The sequence below is a fragment of the Amblyomma mixtum genome, chromosome 2 (genome assembly GCF_055824585.1).
Source record: "Amblyomma mixtum isolate Tamu chromosome 2, ASM5582458v1, whole genome shotgun sequence".
Classification (NCBI taxonomy): Eukaryota; Metazoa; Arthropoda; class Arachnida; order Ixodida; family Ixodidae; genus Amblyomma; species Amblyomma mixtum.
Genome location: NC_143013.1, coordinates 269,979,502 through 269,999,463, shown reverse-complemented (window position 1 = coordinate 269,999,463; position 19,962 = coordinate 269,979,502). Strand labels below are relative to the sequence as shown.

The 19,962-nt window shown below is 44.2% G+C and overlaps 2 protein-coding genes across 4 annotated transcripts in view; one reads left to right on the top strand and one right to left on the bottom strand.

The window, feature by feature from the left end:
* Positions 1-19,962, top strand: part of LOC149363982 (cytochrome P450 4V2-like) — a 284,143-nt gene that overhangs the window by 225,209 nt on the left and 38,972 nt on the right. The window lies entirely within an intron of this gene.
* Positions 2,691-15,707, bottom strand: LOC149363984 (uncharacterized). Of its 3 annotated transcripts, XM_089573968.1 has the most exons (15): positions 15,138-15,707; positions 13,194-13,282; positions 10,941-11,235; positions 8,277-8,360; positions 8,142-8,189; positions 7,692-7,739; positions 7,522-7,566; positions 7,352-7,396; positions 7,182-7,226; positions 7,012-7,056; positions 6,839-6,886; positions 6,396-6,443; positions 5,737-5,810; positions 4,108-4,339; positions 2,691-2,830 (listed from the first exon to the last, which is right to left on the bottom strand). In XM_089573968.1, the coding sequence occupies exons 1-14, from the start codon at positions 15,448-15,450 to the stop codon at positions 4,115-4,117; spliced, it is 1,452 nt and encodes a 483-aa protein (XP_089430094.1). In that variant the 5' UTR covers positions 15,451-15,707; the 3' UTR covers positions 2,691-2,830; positions 4,108-4,114. The 3 variants fall into 3 exon arrangements, with proteins under 3 accessions (XP_089430094.1, XP_089430093.1, XP_089430095.1); XM_089573967.1 differs by having other exon boundaries at positions 2,691-4,339; positions 15,138-15,699; XM_089573969.1 differs by lacking the exon at positions 7,522-7,566 and having other exon boundaries at positions 2,691-4,339; positions 15,138-15,697.

The following is a 19,962-nucleotide window of genomic DNA, read 5'->3' as shown; positions in this document are numbered from 1 at the left end:
CAAGCGGTGGTACCGAAGGGCTTACGCACGCAAGTCCTTAAGTTGGCGCATAAGAGTGCATTATCAGGCCATCAAGGAATACGGAAAACAATAGCAAGGGGGCTCAGTGAGTTTTACTGGCCCGGTGTACAGGCTGACATTAAGAGTTATGTCAGATCGTGTGATAAGTGTCAACCGACTGTGTCAAAGGAAAGGGAGAACAAAGTAAATGACGCCGTTGTTCCATCGGTGCCGGTGGACAACGGCCGGCACAGAGTGTATAACATCGTAGGACGGGGACATTTAAAACCATGGTGGAGACCGAGGTCGGTTTGGAGAAACCGGTTTCACAAAGGAAAACGGAAGTACTAGTTGAAAGAGTTCTCGCGACGGTGAAGTGGTTTGATGTGAAGAATGGAATACGGAAGAATATAGCCCACACCTGTTCTTGTTGGCATTATCTGTGTTCATGTTTGTTTTTGAGTGTCGGCTACCTAATTTGTATGCCTTCCGTGTTTCTTCGCCCTTCTATGGACGCTTCACGTTGACTTTCCATGTGCTCTCTGTGCTGTGTGTGCGAATGTCTGTGAATGCTTCGAACATTGTCGACCGTCGTATTGTGTGTGGTGTGTAGTGTGTGCGCTGTGGTGCGGTGTTCTGTGTTGCGATCGTCGAACGCGTCTGGTGTCGCTCTCCTGAAGTTGAGTTCTTTCCCTTGGAAAAAACGTCCGAAGAGGGGGCCTTCTGTAAGGAGATAGCGCCACCCAGCGGCGTTCGTGAGGAGAAGAAGACAAAGCACGAGGAGCGCGTGCGGAGGGGGGTACGCCGGGACAGGTCGAACAGGATTACGTGGCAGAGAAGAGAAGAGCGCGGTGGGCGACGGACGTGGACGAGTTCTGCTGGCTCCCCGAGTTCCGGGCTTGGGCCTTAGCCGCAGACGTCCGGGCCACCAGACCTGGACATCCATCGTCGAGAGCCTCAACCACCAGGCCCAGGCGCCACTCTTCTCCGTCCATCCGTCAGCTGCTCCACACAGGCCGCTTCTGGCGCCTACGTGACTTTTCCGGGATACCAGACCTGGGAACCGTGCTGGGAGCCCACAGACGCCGACGCTGCGGTAGCGTTGCATCGACATTGGAACACCCAGAGACTCCCTGACTGCCCGACACCCAGCCAGTCCTCCCCGCTCGTTGCTCGAATAAGAGACAAGTAGTGTGACTTTCCTCTTTGACTTTCTTTTTTTCTGCATTTTTCGTAAGCACTTTGTTCTGTTCCCCCGTGTGATTTTTCCGTGTGTTGCTGCCTTGCTCTCTTGTTCCTTTCCTTTTCTTCGCTCTCATACTGAAATTGGTTTCCTTTCCGATAAAAGCCGCCTCGTTTATTGTTTGTACTTTTGTGTTTGTTTAAAATAAGACCTGCAATCTCACAGATCCTCACAATGGGGCCATTCATGTCACCAAGCGGAATGATATCAGCACCGTCTCAAAACAGCTTTATATCGTCATTGAAGCACTTAACTAGATCTTTGTTTTCTTACCTGCATTTGCCCCGGTCCCTAAATAAACTACCCCTAGCCATGTCCTTTTACCTGCCATTGTACCTGATACCCAGACATGTTCTTTGCAAGTTGATTTTTTTCTTTGCCAATTTTGTTCCTTATGTATAAGCTGTGGGGTCTTAATTAGGGGAGATAAGTCCGTTCTTCCCGCTTAACCGCGGCTTACACAGGTCAAAGCCGCGCGGACCCCACCCTGTGGTCGCGTACGCTACTGAGCGCTCACCGACTACGCCGAGCCTTGCTCTGCTGGAACAAAGGATAGGCACACTGGCTGACAAAAACAAGGCATTTATTGCTATAACAAAAATTACGCCAGCCAGCAACAAAATACACTGAGGAATCGAGGATGTCCGACTCACCAGCACGGTTACGAGCGAACGTTCGCCCATGGTAGGGCGGGGGAAAAACTCCGAGGCCGGACGGGACGAGCTGAGGGGAACTTGTTTCCACAGGAGGTCACCCGCCGGCGAAGAGCGGAGCGGCGCGCGAAACGTCTGCGAGCTTTCCCAGTCCCAAGGAGAAGAGAGCAGTCGCTCCCCCGTACGCGAGCAGCAAACGCGCCATTCGTGGCGCTGGTGTCGCTGCGGCGGGAGCGCCCTCCCCTGTTAGTTAAAGTAACACAACTGAGAAGAGTGCCTTGCGAGGAAGTTAACGCAGGGGACGAAGGCGTCCCCACAAAGCATACCTACCCTATCAGAAAATCCAACAGGCTGTAGGTCTGTTGGCAATCCGTAAATTGGGACCCTGCTGGTGTCGGGCCTGCTGGTGTTGGGCCTATTGGTGTTGGGCCTATTGGTGTTGGGTGTATTGCTGTCGGGCCTATTAGTGTTGGACCTAATGGTGTCGGCCTACTGGAATCGGCCTACTGGTATTGGCCTGGTGGTGTCGGCCTACTGGTATTGGCCTGCTTTTGTGCATGCCTGAAGGCCTGTTGGCCCGTGAGCATGAAGCTCACGCAGACACATGACCATGGCACCTTCACATTGTTTCAACACACAATCCTGCTGGTATCTTTGGACAAGCTTAAAACGATTATCTGAATACTTGAAAAGGAGAACTTGGATAAACTGGAAAATTATTTCTGCATGCTGCAAATAAATGGTGCAATAACTTTTTTAGCAAAATGTGTGTCTCTAGATAACAGTCACAAAAATTTCACAGAACACCTTTATTATGTTGCGCACTATTTGCGCTGTACATCACCCAGTTTCTGAGCAAGATGCTTGCGCACCGCTTTCAGCCGTTTTGCAGACTCCTCTGGGCTTGTGTCCCCCATGTAGAGGCGGAACAAAGCTGCAGAAAGAATAAATATTTAGGGCAATGTATGGATTGAGGGGCATTACACAAAAATTTCCACAAGCAACTCTCAAAAGAAGAAGTAAAGCAAAGAAGCCCAATGCAGTCAAGGACTGCAGTTTCAAAAGTTGCATATAGTGCATTATATATAGCCAAATGAAAAATTGCTTTGTGACTAAGGGCCAGCCCAATCTGGAACACAATAGCCACTGGTGGTTCATACAAGTGCATTGTAGCACTTTGGCTTTGGCAACATACATTTTACACAATAAACTGACAAAATAGTGGCAGCATAAAAGCACCATCATGTTACTCTGCAAGGTAGAAACTTTTTTCTGAGATGATTCGACGCGGTCAAGAGCTTTTAGGTAGTCAGTGCAGACTGCGACATATTCATGAGAAGGACTAGCTGTAGTTGCTTAGTGGTTAGGATTTCAGATACCGAGCCTGAGTATTCAGGCTCGAACCCAGTCGCGGCCACCCAATTTCGATGAAGGCAAAATGCAAAAGGCGTCCATGTGCTGGACGATGTCAGTAAAGGTTTAACACTTCTGGTGATGTAAAATTATTCCAGAACACTCTACTACAGCATCCCTCATAGGCTGAGTAACCTTGGGACGTTAAATTCCACACACCACAACAAATTTATGAGAAGCCTTCTTAAAATATATGAACTCAATCTCAAACTGCTGAGCTAAATCCAGCTAGGCCAACTTCAATTTCTCCTCCGTATCTCTGTAAGCTCTGCCACGGACAAACATTTAACGCTTTAATAATAACTATGGGCAGAATACAATGAATTCTTAGTTAAGAGCAGAAGAACAAGTTTAAGTAATACAGCTTGCTGCAGAACCAGCTTCATTAACACATGATAACTTTAAAAGTGAGTGAGCTGCCATTAATTACAGGACACAGCTCTGGATCTGTGAACTATAAGCAGTGTTGTCCGGTGGTGAAAATTCCTTGAACAATGGGTCTGTCATGACTTCCTAAATTTGTTTAATTCCAGTTTTATTAACATACTTTGCACGTACACGATGATGCAAATGATGATGCATTTAATGTGACCAGTTCCAGCAAACAGCTTCCTGCTTGTCTAGTGTTTGTAAATAACCTGTGGACAAGTTGTATCCTGAAGTGCAGTCATTGAAACATTTTTCCTTCTGTACCAAAACTCACAGCCCACAAGGTATGATGAGAAGTTTAGGTTCCAAATTATTGTTACGTCGCCATTTACTAACTGAGCAACGCTAGACATAAAGCAAAAGAGTCACCAAAGGGTCAACACAGAGAAGTCAGCTTCTGCGGCGTCAATGCAGGCTTTGGCTCTGTCTTGCCCAGAGACAGGCTTCTGTTTGAAAGCGTTCCAGTCACACTCCTGTTTTTTAACTCTTCTGTGCTCCAGTACACCTGAGCCGCCATCCGGCAGAACATCGAGTCGGATGGCGCCTGGAAGAGCCTAGTCCACACCTGTGGCTCCACCCAGGCACCGCTTCCAGCATAGACCTGCAAAATATGTGCACACAGCCGTTAATACTTTCCTGCGGCCTATTTTTTTCAGACCTCTTTCTGCGCTCTGAGGCTATAAGTACCTTGACAGAGGAGCTTTCAGTAGCACCATCAAGCATTACATAGTACTCTAGCACATGATGGCGACTTAAGGTCACTTGACAATGACGCAAAACAAAAACTGTCACGCTATTTAGCACTTTTTGTATAGTCCCCTCAAAGCCAATATGACAGGCTGGGCAACTGTTTTCTCCTGAGTCTCATGGTATGGAGCACAAAAAATGCAGAAGTCATGAATATCACAATAGTATCCATATGAAAGCAGTTCTACCACACCTTATGAGTTTTTAGAGTGTTGCATTGTCACTTTTTTCAAGCGTCACATTAGTGTATTGCCCACATAAGACTTCAAACTCCAATAACAACAGCAACGCGTAATATGACAAAACATTGCTCCAAATTCCATACTCCACAAAAGCTTGAGCTGTCAATCAGAAAAAGCTACTACGGGTTCTTTACAAAAATAGTGTTCCAGTTTAGACATGAATGCAAAAACGACTGCCTAAATTTGTCTTTGAGCAATATAGTTAAAGAGAAAGTGGATTCTACATCTGGCCCCAAAATATTCAAAGCTAATACACCACTGATGATAACATGGGCTTATGCAACTTGTTCAATACATTGGACATTGTTAGCAGTTTAAGCATGATCAATACACCTGTGTTGCGAACAGGCTTACCAGCTGCACAACTAAAGTGCCTGACAGCAGGTTAGAAATGCAGGAGAGGCTTTTGTAAATTTACTGCTCACATGAAACAGCAGTTCAGTATGACAAATTAACTCTCCTTGCAAGCACCCAATTAGCAGCTTGAAGTCTTCTGCCACATCGAAAAGCAGCAATTAATATGCTTGTGCTACAGGTTATTCCCTTAGAGGTGCTATCTTCCTGACCGATGCAATCTTAAAACTAAACAAAAAATTAAGCAGACTCAAAATGTTATTGAGTAGGCTTAATTTGACATAGGGTCGGATATACGGCACTCTCTTGGGGCAGCAGTCACATTTTAGCCGTATATTTCTTCGCCTTTTGTTAAAAAAATGGTGTTCTGCATGTTTTCCTTAAATGAAATTTACCAATGCCCCACCACCTCCCTCCATAAATGCTCCCCTGAGGCTCATTTAAAATGAATACTGTAGCTGTCTGCCTACCTGTTCACATCTATCTATAATAATTCAAAAAGCCTACTTTAGACCACAAGAAATTTGTCGTCCCATTTAAGCTGACAAGATATTTTATATTTTAAAGCACAGTCCTTACAGTAAAACTGGGAGCCATGGAACACCATCTCCAACAGATGTTTACATGCTTGCTTGTAAAAAAGAAAGGTGATTACTTTTCCATCATCCCTGGTAGAGCCCACTTGTATGTCAGCTTCAGTGACAGGGCAGTGGCCATGGCCTCCTTCTCCTGCACAAAGACAAAAATTGACTTTTTGTTTTGGACACCAAAAAAAGTATAAAATGTGCATGCACAGGGATGATCAAACCATAAAATGATCAATTAACATAGCTTCTTATATACTTAACTTTTTCAGGGGGGCTGGAATATTCAAACACTGCATGTGGTACCTCTACTCCGAAACTGATATAAAAAAAAGCAGTGCTCGTCGTGGCTTGTACCACAGGTACACAAGTAAAAAGTAGTTGTAGAGGCGTTGCTCTTCAGTTAAAGCTTGCACTAAGGTGTGCAGATAATCTAGACAGTTGCGTGGCTATATTAGGCAAAACAACCATGGAAAGTCATTCGAGGAAATGGTAATCTTCTGAAAGCGTTCCAATTATTCTCACTCTAAAGGAGTTATAGCATTTTTTCGCACTGTATGGAGAATGCAATGGTGCTAAATAACTGAGAAATACCAAAATTATTTGACACTCATTAGCTTTTAAGCATTAAGCAAACTCTCCCAGGCAAGTCAGCTTCAGCTTATATACACTATATTTTTAAGTGGATCAAAATTGTCAAATCACCAAACCAACAATCGAGTAATCTTACCACGTAGACCTGGGCTCTCCAGGGGACCAGCACTTGTCGAGGCTTGTCCTGCGGATGGAGTAAGTAAAAAAGAGTTCCAGATGTGTTATTCTTCCACTATTACCTGCAATAAGGCACGCAGGCACTCCAGACTGTTGCATGGCTAATGCAGGCAAAGAAGCCGTGCAAAGCCTTGGCAGTAAGACGAACAGGTAGTCTTCAGAAAGTGCTTTCATGTATTGTTGCTTTCAAAGAATTAATCATGGCATTCTTTTCGTACTGCATGGGCCGTGCAATGGTGCTAAGTAATTCTCAGCAACATCAAATTGGTCTGATGCTCATTGGCTTTCAAGCATTAAGCACTTTCCCAGGCGAGTCGGCTTCAGCTTATGAACACTATATTTTGAAGCAGATCAAAATTTTCAGATCACCAAACCAACACAGGAGTACAATGAGAATCTTACCAAGCAGACCTGGGCTCTCCAGGGAAGAAGTGCTCGTCAAGGCTTGTCCTGCAGGTACAGCAAGTAATAAGTTAGCCAACTACCGAGGCTTTTTTCTCCCAACATACGACTACGATCGAAAACAGCGCTAAATTGTCAGATCACTAAACCCAAAACATGAAAGAGTATCTTACCAAGCAGACCTGGGCTCTGGGAAGCAGTGCTCGTTGAAGCTTGTCCTGTAGGTGCAGCAAGTAACAAGTTAGCCAACTACCGAGGCTTTTTTCTCCCAACATACGACTGCGATCCAAAACAGCACTAAACTGTCAGATCACTAAACCCAAAACATGAAAGAGTATCTTACCAAGCAGACCTGGGCTCTGGGAAGCAGTGCTCGTTGAAGCTTGTCCTGTAGGTGCAGCAAGTAATAAGTTAGCCAACTACCGAGGCTTTTTTCTCCCAACATTCGACTACGATCCAAAACAGCGCTAAACTGTCAGATCACTAAACCCAAAACATGAAAGAGTATCTTACCAAGCAGACCTGGGCTCTGGGAAGCAGTGCTCGTTGAAGCTTGTCCTGTAGGTGCAGCAAGTAATAAGTTAGCCAACTACCAAGGCGTTTTTCTCCCAACATACGACTACGATCCAAAACAGCGCTAAACTGTCAGATCACTAAACCCAAAACATGAAAGAGTATCTTACCAAGCAGACCTGGGCTCTGGGAAGCAGTGCTCGTTGAAGCTTGTCCTGTAGGTGCAGCAAGTAATAAGTTAGCCAACTACCGAGGCTTTTTTCTCCCAACATACGACTACGATCCAAAACAGCACTAAACTGTCAGATCACTAAACCCAAAACATGAAAGTGTATCTTACCAAGCAGACCTGGGCTCTCCAGGGAAGCAGTGCTCGCCGAGGCTTGTCCTGTAGGAACAGCAAGTTACAAGGAGCTGCAGAGGAATTTCTCTTCCATAATTATTTGCAGTAAGGCATGCCAGTACTTCCGACTGTTGCACGGCCACATCAGACAAAGCAGCCGTGCAAAGTCTCGCCAGTGAAAGGTATACTTACGTCAGCACTTTCATTTTAGCCTCACTTTCAAGGAGTTAAGCATAGCATCTGTGTCAGTCTACATGGTAATGCAACGGTGCTCTATCATTCTGATAACTCTCAAATTGACCCGGTTCAACTAAACAGTGTTCTCTCCCTAGGTTCAAGAAGTTTACAGATTCTGCTTACAAACACACGTCCTGAAATGTCATGAAACTGCCACCAGCAAACCCCATGTCAACAAACCAATACGTGTTTAGAATGTATACACCTTACCATGCTGAACTTGGCACTGTGGGGATGCAACGCTCGCCGAGGCTTGTCCTGCAGATATTACAAGTAAAGAGCTTCAGAGGCATTCAAATCAGTTTAGAAAAGTAAAAGAATGCAAGTGGACAAATAATTACTTACCATTCTTCTCCATACTATCTAGTGCGGGCTGATACACAATATTCAGTGGAAGATCAGAGGCAGCTGCATATATCAGCCTCACTTCTGAAAAAGAAAAATAAATTTAAAAGTAATCCCTTCTTTCCCCCTTACATATCATAGCACATAAGAGTGAATAATTCGGTTTTTAAGTACATAAGTTTAGTTGCCTAAAACACTTCTGTTAATTCATTACTCCAGCTTCCTATACCTGAGGATATTAGTGCCAATCAGGTATCACATAAATTCATCAAACACAGGCCAGTGAGCTGGCACTTAATGATTTTGCTCACAGCGCAACTTAATACCGAGAAAAGATTACTGATAGCATTACCTTGTTATTTGGAAAGCCCATACAATTACTTCCAATGTCATAATTGAGTAAACATTGCCGTATCGAACAATAAATTTTCTCTGAAGTAGAGTTTAGAGAAAAGGTAAAAATTTATTGTCCCCTATGGCAATGTTCACCAGTGCCACGACACTGGAAGAAATTGTATCGGCTTTACAAACAGCAATGCAACGCTACCGATAATCTTTGCTAGGTTTCTTCATACAACTCTTTTTTTTACCTGTATACAAGAGTTTACTTCCACGTTATCCAGCTTGTCGCCTTCCACCATGCTATCCAAATCTCTGCTATAGTTGCAAGCAGTACCTGCGTGTCATGAAACTGAACTCCTGATGTTGGATACTGTTTGCAAACGAAATCTGCCTTGCCTACTCTGCAACACTGAGGCCGCAGGAGGGATAATTCCATGGTTCACAGGCTGCAGTACTGGTACATACTTTAGCAGAAAAGTTGCGATCTGGGTCAGCTGGTGCACTGTATTGAACAAATAACCCAGGCAAACGCTGAAGGACAAGGAAGGGACGAGGCGCACACTGCAACTGGAACTAACAACAGTGTTCTAATGAAGCACATCCATCTCCCAAGAAAACTTGCTGCACAGTTGTTAGTTTCAGTCGCCGTGTGCACCTTGTCTCTTCCCTGTCCTTCGTCCTGTGGCTGGGTTATTTGTTCAATACAATGCTAACCTTCCTGCTTCAGTCTGGCAACTTCTATGACATACTCAGGCTTCCTGTTTATGATCAAAAGCCTAGCTATGTGCATGGAAAAATCAGACCTTTTTCACTGATTTCTAATCAGCTCAGTCCTGTGACAGCCGCAGCTAGCCTATTTTAGAACATTTCTTTTGGTGCCGGCACTGCATGGTTGTGGGCACACTGCATCTTCCAAATAACAGCACTATAGAATGCTTACACCTTGTTTATTCTACTGCACTGCAGTTATAATGCATGAACGAGGAACAATATTCAGCACTTATACATGTTAGTTTCATTTTTTTTTGTAGTCTTCCTAAATTAGAAGCAAAGAAATATCTATGAGGAATATGTTAAAGGGACGCAAAACAAAAATTTAAGTTCACCTGTATCAGTACGGTAGCGTGTTCAAAACAAACTGAAAACAAAGCTTTCATAAGCTAGAACCTAGAAACGAAATACAGGTGTAGCCATCACTGGCCGTTCTCATGAATGAAGCATGTGTATCAACATCAATTTTATTGCGCGCATCTCAGAGGATATGCTAGACCATCATTAACTTCAAAACGGTGGCAACCTGTCCTTTTCAGCAAAGACTTCAAAAGTTTGAATCAGCCAGTGGAAAGATTTCCAATCTGATTTTACCAGCAATAATTATGTCCTTTGCTGCCAAATTAACAACAACATACCAGTGAAGAGGCTAAGATTCAATTTTCACTGAAAACAATGCAATTGTTCTTTATACCCAATGGAAATCTGGTACTCAGCACGAAGGGCTACATAAAACACTAGATCATTTCTGTAATGCAGCTCATCAGCTTATAATGGCCGAAATAGAAGCGAAACATGCTCTTTCTTCTGAGCTCCCAACAAAAATACTGCAGATTACTGTTTCATAATGCACTAAGATTTCACTTGGCCACTTAGCAATGCGCGTCCACCATCAACTAGCCTCCTTTCCAACTTTTGTTGACATAAGCAGTGCCGAACTGTGCTGGCATGCCATTAATGTGCGCTACCAAAGTCATGCATATGCCACCCTGTTTTTTTAATGTGCAGTGAAAATGAAAGCTAAGAAATTAAGGAAGCTTCCGCTAGCTAAGATATTGAATGAATGAATATGCAGAGCATGCACTGATATTTATTCTGAACGCGATGAGCACATGCAGAAAAAAAATTTCCGATAAATGAAAAAACCTGGCCTGCCTCAAAAAAGAAAAAAAGATTTTAAATTCTTTTTTAATGCTTAATGATCTCCCGTTGAGTTAAAAGGCACATGATACACCGAGGGTTCTTTGCACAGAGCAGCTGCCTATCCTCTTCCTGTCTTTTTGGAAACTTATATAGCCAGCGAGTTAACTGGAAATTTGAGGAAGCAATCACGACAGCAACAAGCATCCCTCCACACAGTTATGATGGATTTCAGAAGTTTAGAAGTACCTGTTCCCCACCATCTTCACAACACATTTACAAGTGTGTGTCTGTGTGGGGGAAACAAAAAAATTGTTTCACACTACACATGATTCTGTAGATGGATCTGAAAGTATTCTCTGCATCAAGACATAACAGCTCCAAAGAAGCTAACTTTTCAAGAGGATTTACCAGCATCGAAGAGCTTGGAAGTAAGGCTGCGCTGCAGTTCCATATTCAGAATACGGAGCTGTCCAACTTCGTCCTTAAGAGCTTCAAATTCAGCTGTAGCTGGCTGGTCACCCCTTGCTTGCTTCAACGCAGCCAGTTCAATCTCCAAGGCCTCTGTTTTGCGCTTCAGCTCGTTGTGCAATCCAACAGGAACCATGTCGACGGCTCCATCCACCACTGCCTCCTCAATCAACTGCAGCTCCTGTTGGCGCTGCACATCAAGCCGTAGCTTTTTTGCTGACTTTGTCACCTGCAACTGAATAGGCGCAATTAAAATTTCCTACTGAACTGTTGAACACACCAAAATATGCAATCCATCAGGATTAATCCTGACAGCAGCACGCCACAGCATAATGGGGAAAGTTGTGCAATGCACTAGTACAGGGGGGAGGAGGAAGGGGGGGGGGGGGGGGGGGCAAACTGTAGGTCGCGAGCTACATGTGGCTCTTCACAGGTCCAAGTGCAGGTCGCAATTCTCCTATATCTGCAACTTGCAACTTCCGACGCAAGAGCTCAACTTCAAAAATTCTTTTCTCCCTTTAAACAAAAATTACCTCGATTAAAATGTAAGAAATAAAAGGCAATAAATTGTTTTATGTAACCTGTCATTGTTTGTATTTTTACTTGGATCACCTCAGGGTGAAATTAACCAGTGTTTTTGGCTCAAAATGCACTTTTTTGCAACCTTAGTATTTTTCTTACTTCAATGTACACAGTTTCATCACCTGTAACATTGGTTATAAGTTCTAGACATCTAGAGAAGCCAAACGGCTATTTCTGAATATGCGAGAGCAAGTTGGTATAAAAAAACAGCAGAAATGGTGCATTTTCATATTTTCTTTAATTAAAAAAAAAAGATTTGAGCCGTAAAAACCTATACGCTCTGATTTATGCCGAAAGCCAGAATCTGCGCAAATGTCACTGAAAAAATTGTGGAGTGTTTTCTAAAAATTTGTTTTTCATTAATCTTTTCTCTTAATTGGTTTGTTCACAGAAGGTTGTGGCCAAGTACTACACCAGGGTGGCCAAATCCTGCTCTGGTGAGGAAGTGCGTTGTCGGTTCTGGTCACCGAGATCAGGCCGCACTTCAGGCCTGGTTATGCAGTTCCATCGACAGGCAGAGTATTTTTTTTGTGGGGGGAGACATGGGAGAGGCCTTTGCTCTGCAGTGGGCGTAGGCAGGCTGATGATGATGATTAATCTTTTCTAAATGTTATTATTTTCCAAATGTTAATATTATAGTAGAATACAACTTAAAAAAACAGCAGTTGCTAACACTGGACCGCAGTCGCCGCTTTCCAATTGGAACAGAAACAAAATCAGCCTGACTTTTGTATACGGAACAGTAAACGAAATCAGCTTGAATGTTTGATTTTATCAAACAATCCCCATATCAAAATTCAAAAGCTCATAATTTTTTTTCTTGCAATAAGCTTGTTTATAGGTAACAAGGTATGTTTAAGCAACGGACTACTTTTTCGTCGTGGAGGAATTCTTGCGCGGAGGCTAAATATATGGGCGGAGCTTCACTGCAGACTTAAGTTGTATCCGACTATAAGTGTTTTTATTAAAGCCTTCTCTAAATGTTCAAGCTGCACTGACCTCACAAATAAATTTTTTCAACGAAAATGTTCCAGGCTTTGATTAGGCACATTGGCATAACTTGCCATGAATATTTTTGAACAAACTGTAGATGGCTGTGTGCAACGTCTGGGGTGTTTGGCATGGAATGACCCAGTAGAACTGTGTTTGGTCACTCAGAGTCAACCCCTAAGAAGGCTGCTAGCCTGGTGCACAAAGGTCAGCTGACCTTGCAAGCTGATCCAAGTTGAGCCAGGAATCACGTGGAAGAGTGTGTGGGGAAAGGAGCATACTAAATGTCACCACGGCATCCTAGTAGGCAGTGTATTTAATGTGGAGCAGTCCCTGAATATAGATTAGCTGTCCGTTCATCTTCGTGTGTACACCTTCTTCCCATGTCCATATTTTTTAACACTGCTTTCAATAAATGTAACTCACCTGCCCGACAACCTACTTAGGATCAAATATTTTACAGCTTGAAATAGAAGTGGATATCTGGAGGCAATGATCTGTCTTCAAGGCCAGTCACAAGCCCCACCTTGTGAGCTGTTCATCAAGTAGACACACACTTTTACAGTGCAAAACTGCACATTTGAAAGTAATATTACCAGCCTTTAAAAGCTATGACTTTACCTTTCCTTTTGTCCTTTTCTTCCCTTCGGGTGGTATAAGAGGTCTTCGGTGTCGTTTTTCATTGTAGATGTCCATTTCCTCCTTTGATTCTGCACAGCACATAGAAAGTTAGAAGCAATGTGCATTGATAAAAGGTTAAGAATGTATCATGGAGCTGCACCGCATATTATTTTGAATTTTTCCAATCTGATATGCACACAACCTTTACAAAATGTTCAATTTTTTTGTATTGTAATGGAACAAACCTGCATCCGCGAATTCTGTGTACAAGTTCCTCTCCGTCTACTGCAATCATACTGTATGCAGCTTACCAGATGATGATGATTGCAGATCTTACTGGTTTAAAGGCAGCTTTGTCCAAAGAGCACCATGGCACAAGGAATTTTCGTCTACTCAAGGTGAAATTAGAGACATATTTTTCGAGCATTTTACCGCACATATGCCAAACACCAGGCCAAGGGAAACCTTGCACACACTGCATCATCTCTGAGTACCTGGGGGCACTGTATTAGGATTGAACCCAACACCGCTTGCACGCAAGGTGGATGCTCAAACCAAGAGGGCACAGCTGCGGTACTTCACGCTGCATTCATATGTCCTTTGTTGAGCAAGAATTAGTTGAAGACACATTAATTAACGTCTTAAGCAGTAAAAGCTTGATTACAATTTCTAAGCACATACACACTTCATTTTAGTGTTTGAGGTTGAGCACATATCCCCTCCTTTTGTCCTGCCTTGAGGGCAAGAACTCTGTATGGTAATAAATTATAAAACACTAAAAACAGAGAAACACATGCTCGGCTGAGCCACTATAGCAACATGTACCCCACAGCGTTTTGCCTCAAGGAGGGCATCCCTGCCGAAAAAAACTTATATGATGCAATAACCTCATAGAGGCTTCATCATAGAATATCATGCAATCTGAATGATATATCATACAATTTGTATGATATTCTATGACATCTCTATGATGACTACGATTTATAGAAATGTATGACATTTCTATGATAATTTTCTATGATTTGTATGATAAGTCTATGATATTTGTATGATAAACTGTATGAGTTTATTGCAACATAGAACTTTTTTCAGCAGGGATGGCAGTTAAAACTATTACCATTATTTATAAAATATACCTTAATTTAATATATATATGTGTATACATACATACTACATAAAACTTTGTATGCTGATTTCACATTTGGATTTTACGCTCCGCTAGCTGCAACAGTTACTGAGTCATTAAAACTAATACCCTCATATAGTCCTCCCCGGGACATCAATAGTTAAGAAGGAAGTATACAAGTGTATAATTAGTAGTACACAAAGCCTTGTTGTGTGCAATAAAGCCATTTTTTTCTTATACATGAAGCCCAATACTCACTGAAATAAAATTAAAAACACGAGCAGAAACCCGCGAAATACACGAGGCACCGCGACCCGCGAAACCGGCGGCACCGGCACCGGGAGGCACCGGCGGGGTATCAGAAGCGCAATTCGTTGACAATGTTAGACAACTACGCATGAGAAAACAAGTCATTTTATGAACTTCGCAACCTTTCGTTATAATTATTCGTTAGAAGACAGGTGAAGATACGAGAATTACAAAAAAAAAGAGAAATCAAACTTTAGAGCACATGTTTTCCATTCGCCGCTTCCCGCGACCTCAACTTGCGCGCTTTGCGTGGTTTACTTGTCATGCCTCAAAATATTTTCACGAGCCCTTGACGAAGCGACAAATATCTATAATATAGCCAATGGATCCCCGAAAGTGCTCCATTTTGAGCTCTCAAGAAGGTTGTGTCGTTGCGTAGAGCAGCGCGCGCACAGGTGCGGAAGTCATGCATACTTAGGGCACGCGCTTGTATATACACCTTCCTAATACCGCAAAAAGTTGTTCAGCCGCAGAAAAAAAATACAATGGGTGGCCTTTTGGCGACTTACCTGTCATGTGTATGATTCTGGCATCGTAGTAACCGCCAGCGGTGAAGTCGTCGCCGCACCAGTAGACGCTGTAGTTTTTTCCCGGATCGAAATCCGCGACGTTCTTTGGTTCAAATGACTGAACTTTAGTGTGTTCAACAACAGCAGTTGTATGATCACACACGTACTCACAGTAGACGAACATTTCGGGAACAATTAAAACGAACCGCAAATGCGCACTAAGTTTGCAACGCGACGCGCCTTGATTTGGCAATGGACGCATCTCAACTACGCGGACAAAACTATAAGGCGTGCATAGGCTTTCATGCATCATGCGCAGCAAAATATAGTGCCACCTGTAAGCGATCGTACGACGCAATTTCTCATCGGCGCCTATTCCCGTCGAGACGGCGGCAGTCGTCCCCTCGACTCAAGAGGCTCACGTGAATCTGGCTCGGTTCGCCGGTCGGTCCAGAGTGCACACCGCATCGCCTGCCTCGAGTGGCGCTCACGTGAATGTGGCTCGGTGCGTTGGTCGGTCCGGAGTGCCGTCAGGACGCCGTTTGTGTTTGTGATGCTTTGTGTTTTCGCGAGTGCGGCGCGTCGACTCATCAGCGTCGGCGGCAAGAAGCGCAGCGAGAGTGCGTGGTGCGCGAGCGATCTGAGCGGACGTGCGTGTAAGACAGTGCGAACCCTTTTGAAGTGCGCGAACTTGAATTGTAACCACAATATATCCGTTTTTATTCCCCCAAAATTGTGTGTGCGTGGGTATTCTTACTCGCTCCCCCTTCCCATTTTCGGTCATCTCTAACACACCATACAAGTACTTTTCCCACGTAAAACGTGCTGTTATAATTTATAGCTGTACTCGTATGTATACATGCGTGCTTTTATGTACGAAAAGGCAAAATGTCCAAGAAACCTTGCTCAAATAGTTTATGTTTTTTTATTTCGACTTCGAAATTCATACGAAGTACATGCAGAATTCAGTGTCGCCATTTTAGCGATTTTCCCGCTAAATTAAGTGAGTGTTGTTGCCTCTTAGCGGGAAAAATGTTTGTCTAGCGGCTAGCAGATTTTTTAGCGGATTTTGAATCTTTATTTCGTGGGTCTCATTGTTTTAGCGGATTTCAGGACGTGAAGTGGATCTGAACGAAATGAGCAATTCTCTTCGTAGGCTTCAGTAAAAAAATAGTGGCCGGCGGGTTATGTGCGAGGAAGGGAATTTATCAGCGGTGCCGGCCGCTGGCTCGTTGGTGTGGCCAGTCAATTGGCGTGGGCCGTTGCATGGCAATAGTGTACTAGAATTAGTACACTATAATGGCACGCCTCGAAGAAGCCCACGGAGAGATTCGTAGCTTGCGCCTCTCCGCACCTGGCTGCTGTAGGGTTTCAACTGATTCTATGCATGACACCATGCATCGACCCTGCGAGGCGCGGTGAAAGGCGCCTAGGCGCCTCGGTCACTTTGCTACACCCTATCTCGCAGATTACATCGGAACCAGCGTCTTAAAAAAAAATCAGTCACTCTACACTTTGAACGCTCACTCAGTGCTTCCTCCTTGCTTCTTTGAGCAGAATAAAGCAGTCCGCTTGGTATACAGGGTGTTTCACCTAAGACTTTCTGCAATTTTTAAAAATAAGCTATTTGAATTAGATGCGCGCTTTCTGTGGCATAGCATTGTCAGTGGTGTACTACATCATAATGCAGCTAAGGCGTGCTAACTAGCAGGCTTGTTAACCAACATTTAATAATTAACTTTTAAACTATTACCGTTGGGCTCCTTAATTATTGAGAGGCATGTAGCCCATCGTAAGTAATACCCATATCAGTTTTTAGAATTTCGAAAATGCGGTTACCCTTGGCGCTGTGGCCCAACAAATTTCGCCTACATCGCGCCAAAATACATGCGGGTTGAGAAGCTTGCAGGCAAAGCAACCTCTCCAGTGAACCTAACTCGTCGAGATAGCCAAAATTTGTTGGGCCACAGCGCCGAGGATAATCGCGTTCTCGAAATTATAAAAACGGATATGGACATTACTTACGGTGGCCTACGTGCCACTCATTAATTAAGGAGCCTAACGGTAATAGTTTAAAAGTTAACTATTAAATATTGGTTAACAAGCCTGCTAGTTAGCACGTCTTAGCTGCATTATGATGTACTACACCACTGACAATGCTATGCCAGAAAAAGCGCGTATCTAATTCAAATAGCTTATAGCGAAATAGCGAAATAGAAATAGCGAAGCAAAGCATGCTGACTGAATAACCGTACGGGTTGTCTTCATGGCATACAGTGTCAATATTTTGCTGCGCATACAAATTTACCTGTTTGCACGTTGCTATTGGCTACATGGCGTGTTCACCCAACAAGTTTCCTGCTTGCGATCAAGCCACTTATTGGTGTTGGCTTACTGGCGTCTTTGACCAACAGCTGTACCAGTCAGGATTTTCTTTCCAATTCAAGCCACTCTGTTGGTGTTGGCATAATTTCGCGTTCCGCCAACACGGCCCAATAAGGAATCTGTTGGTGTTGGCTTACTGGCTTGTTTGACAAACAGAGTGCCAATAGCAATTCCTGTTTGCCATTCAAGGGCCAACAAGGAGAGACTGTTGGATTTTTTGATAGGGTGCTTATGAGCAGCCGGTGCTCGGCGAACCGGTATACGTCTACGCTAGTACGTTTTGCGCTACGCTAAGTCTCTCTATCCCCTGCGAAGCTATCATAGGAATCGACTCATTCACAATACGCCATCCCGAAACGCCGCGATTTGCAGGCCGGCCAGAGCACAATCACGAACAAGCTGGATGCCATTGGAGAAAATTTGCTAAACATCAAGCTATTCTCGCCGAGCTAATTGAAAAATTGGAAATAACTGAAGGTCAGATTGCAATTCTTAATGATGCACTGGAAGAACAAGGAATATCAGTTGAGCATCTCTAAAAGGAGTCCAAATACCTGCAAACAAGAAGTGTCGAACTTGAAAACAAGTTGGAGGACGAATCTTGTTTGTGGTGATAAAGATGACAAGGCAGAAAAGTGGGATGAGTCAAGGGAATTGATTAAGGCAATCTCTCAGACCCATTTTGCAATAGAACTGAAGACAGTGCAAAGATCGCATTGTGTCAGTCAATTCAACAAGAAGTTTAATCGAGCGATTGTCGTTAATTTTCTCTCCGACAAGAAAAAAAATAAATCTTAAAAATGCCAAACAATTCAAGGGGTTGAATGCCGTGTGGACCAGGACTCTGCACCGGAGACACAAAATGTCCGGAAACAATTATGTAAATATGCTAAAGGGGTAACAACGGACAGCACCAGTAAGGTTAAGCTAAGCTTTGACCAGCTGATTGTAGACGGTAAGGCCTGTTGAATGCGAGGTTCGGGGTGGCGGTTTGACAGATCCACGGTCGAGACGACGCCCGTACCGACCAGGACAGGAGTGCCGCTGAGCGAAGAGGTTTGTAGGTGGCGAAAGGAGAATAGGTTTGTCACATTTTTACATCAAAGTGATTAGAAGTTAGAAGATTCTGCCGCATTAGTTGACTTTTATATCCTTCTCGTTCCATAAAGTCCCTAGGTTGAGGACGCCCACGCCGGAGTGGTCACGCCCCCAGCACATGTTGAGTCTGAGGGAAAGAAGGTTGCCGTCGAGGTAGCGTCCACTGCAGTAGGTGATGGTTTCCGGCCAGCCGAAGGTTCCCGCGGGTCACCGACATCTGTTCATCAAATGACACCAGCCGCTCGAGGCCGCAACGCGAGGTCACGAAAAGGCCGGAAAGTGGTCCCTCGTGCTTAGAGATGTTGACGAGGGTTCGGGATGATGCCGCCAGCTCGTCGCGGTGCTTGACACGCCAAAGAGCCATAGGAAACGAGGCCCTTTGTTCCCCGGCACGGTCACGGCAATTGGGGAAGATAACGTCCGTCTCCCCGCGGCGCCGGCGACGGCGTTCGACACGTGCAGACACTTCAAAAAGGGGGGCTGGTTTTGCTTAAACTTCAGCCCCTTCGTTTTGGGCCTGCACTACGACCGGGCAAACTCGGTAATTGGAATCAGCTGTCACCTGGGTCGTCACACTCAGGTTGCTCGCAGCCATATACCGTAGAAACAGGCGTGCTGGCGGCCGCGCGGCGAGACTTGTCGTCGTAACTAATAGGCCTTCACTTGGGACTAAGAAAAAGTGAAAGTGGCTCCAGTCCTCAAAAAGGGACACCATGCTACTAAAAGGGCTGTTCCCTCGCACAATCTAACGACTGTTGTCGTAAGCTGCAGAAGCATTGTGAACAAAGTAGACGAATTCGGGGGCCTCATTGAATCACTGGAGGCTGGTATTGTGTTTGGAGCAGAATCGCGGCTGATCCCCGTCCATCAATGACAGTGAGGTGTTTCCTAATCCCTCTACCGCTCATCGGAATGATAGGGCACGAACGGGGGGGTGGTGGTGTCTTTGTTAGTTCATTGTTTTGTATGGTCAACTTTCTTGGTTATTGGATAAAATAACATGGAATCAATCAGGGACAAAGTGACTTTTGCCGATAATACAACATTTACTGCTGGATCACGTCGCCCTCCAAATTCTGATGCAACTACATTGCAACGTCTGCCCGAGATTGTCTCTAAAGCATCGGATCAGATAATTCTTGCCGGAGATTTAAAACTACTGGACTTGAACTGGTCTAATGGAACCTGTACAACTGACTGGCTGCTGCAAAAATTTTGAGAAGAAAAACTTTGCTGACACATTCGGCTTCACTCAATACGTGAGTACACCTACACGCAACAACAGCATTTTGGACCTGTTGCTTTGTAACCCGCACAATTTGCTAGATTCTGTCACTTGCAT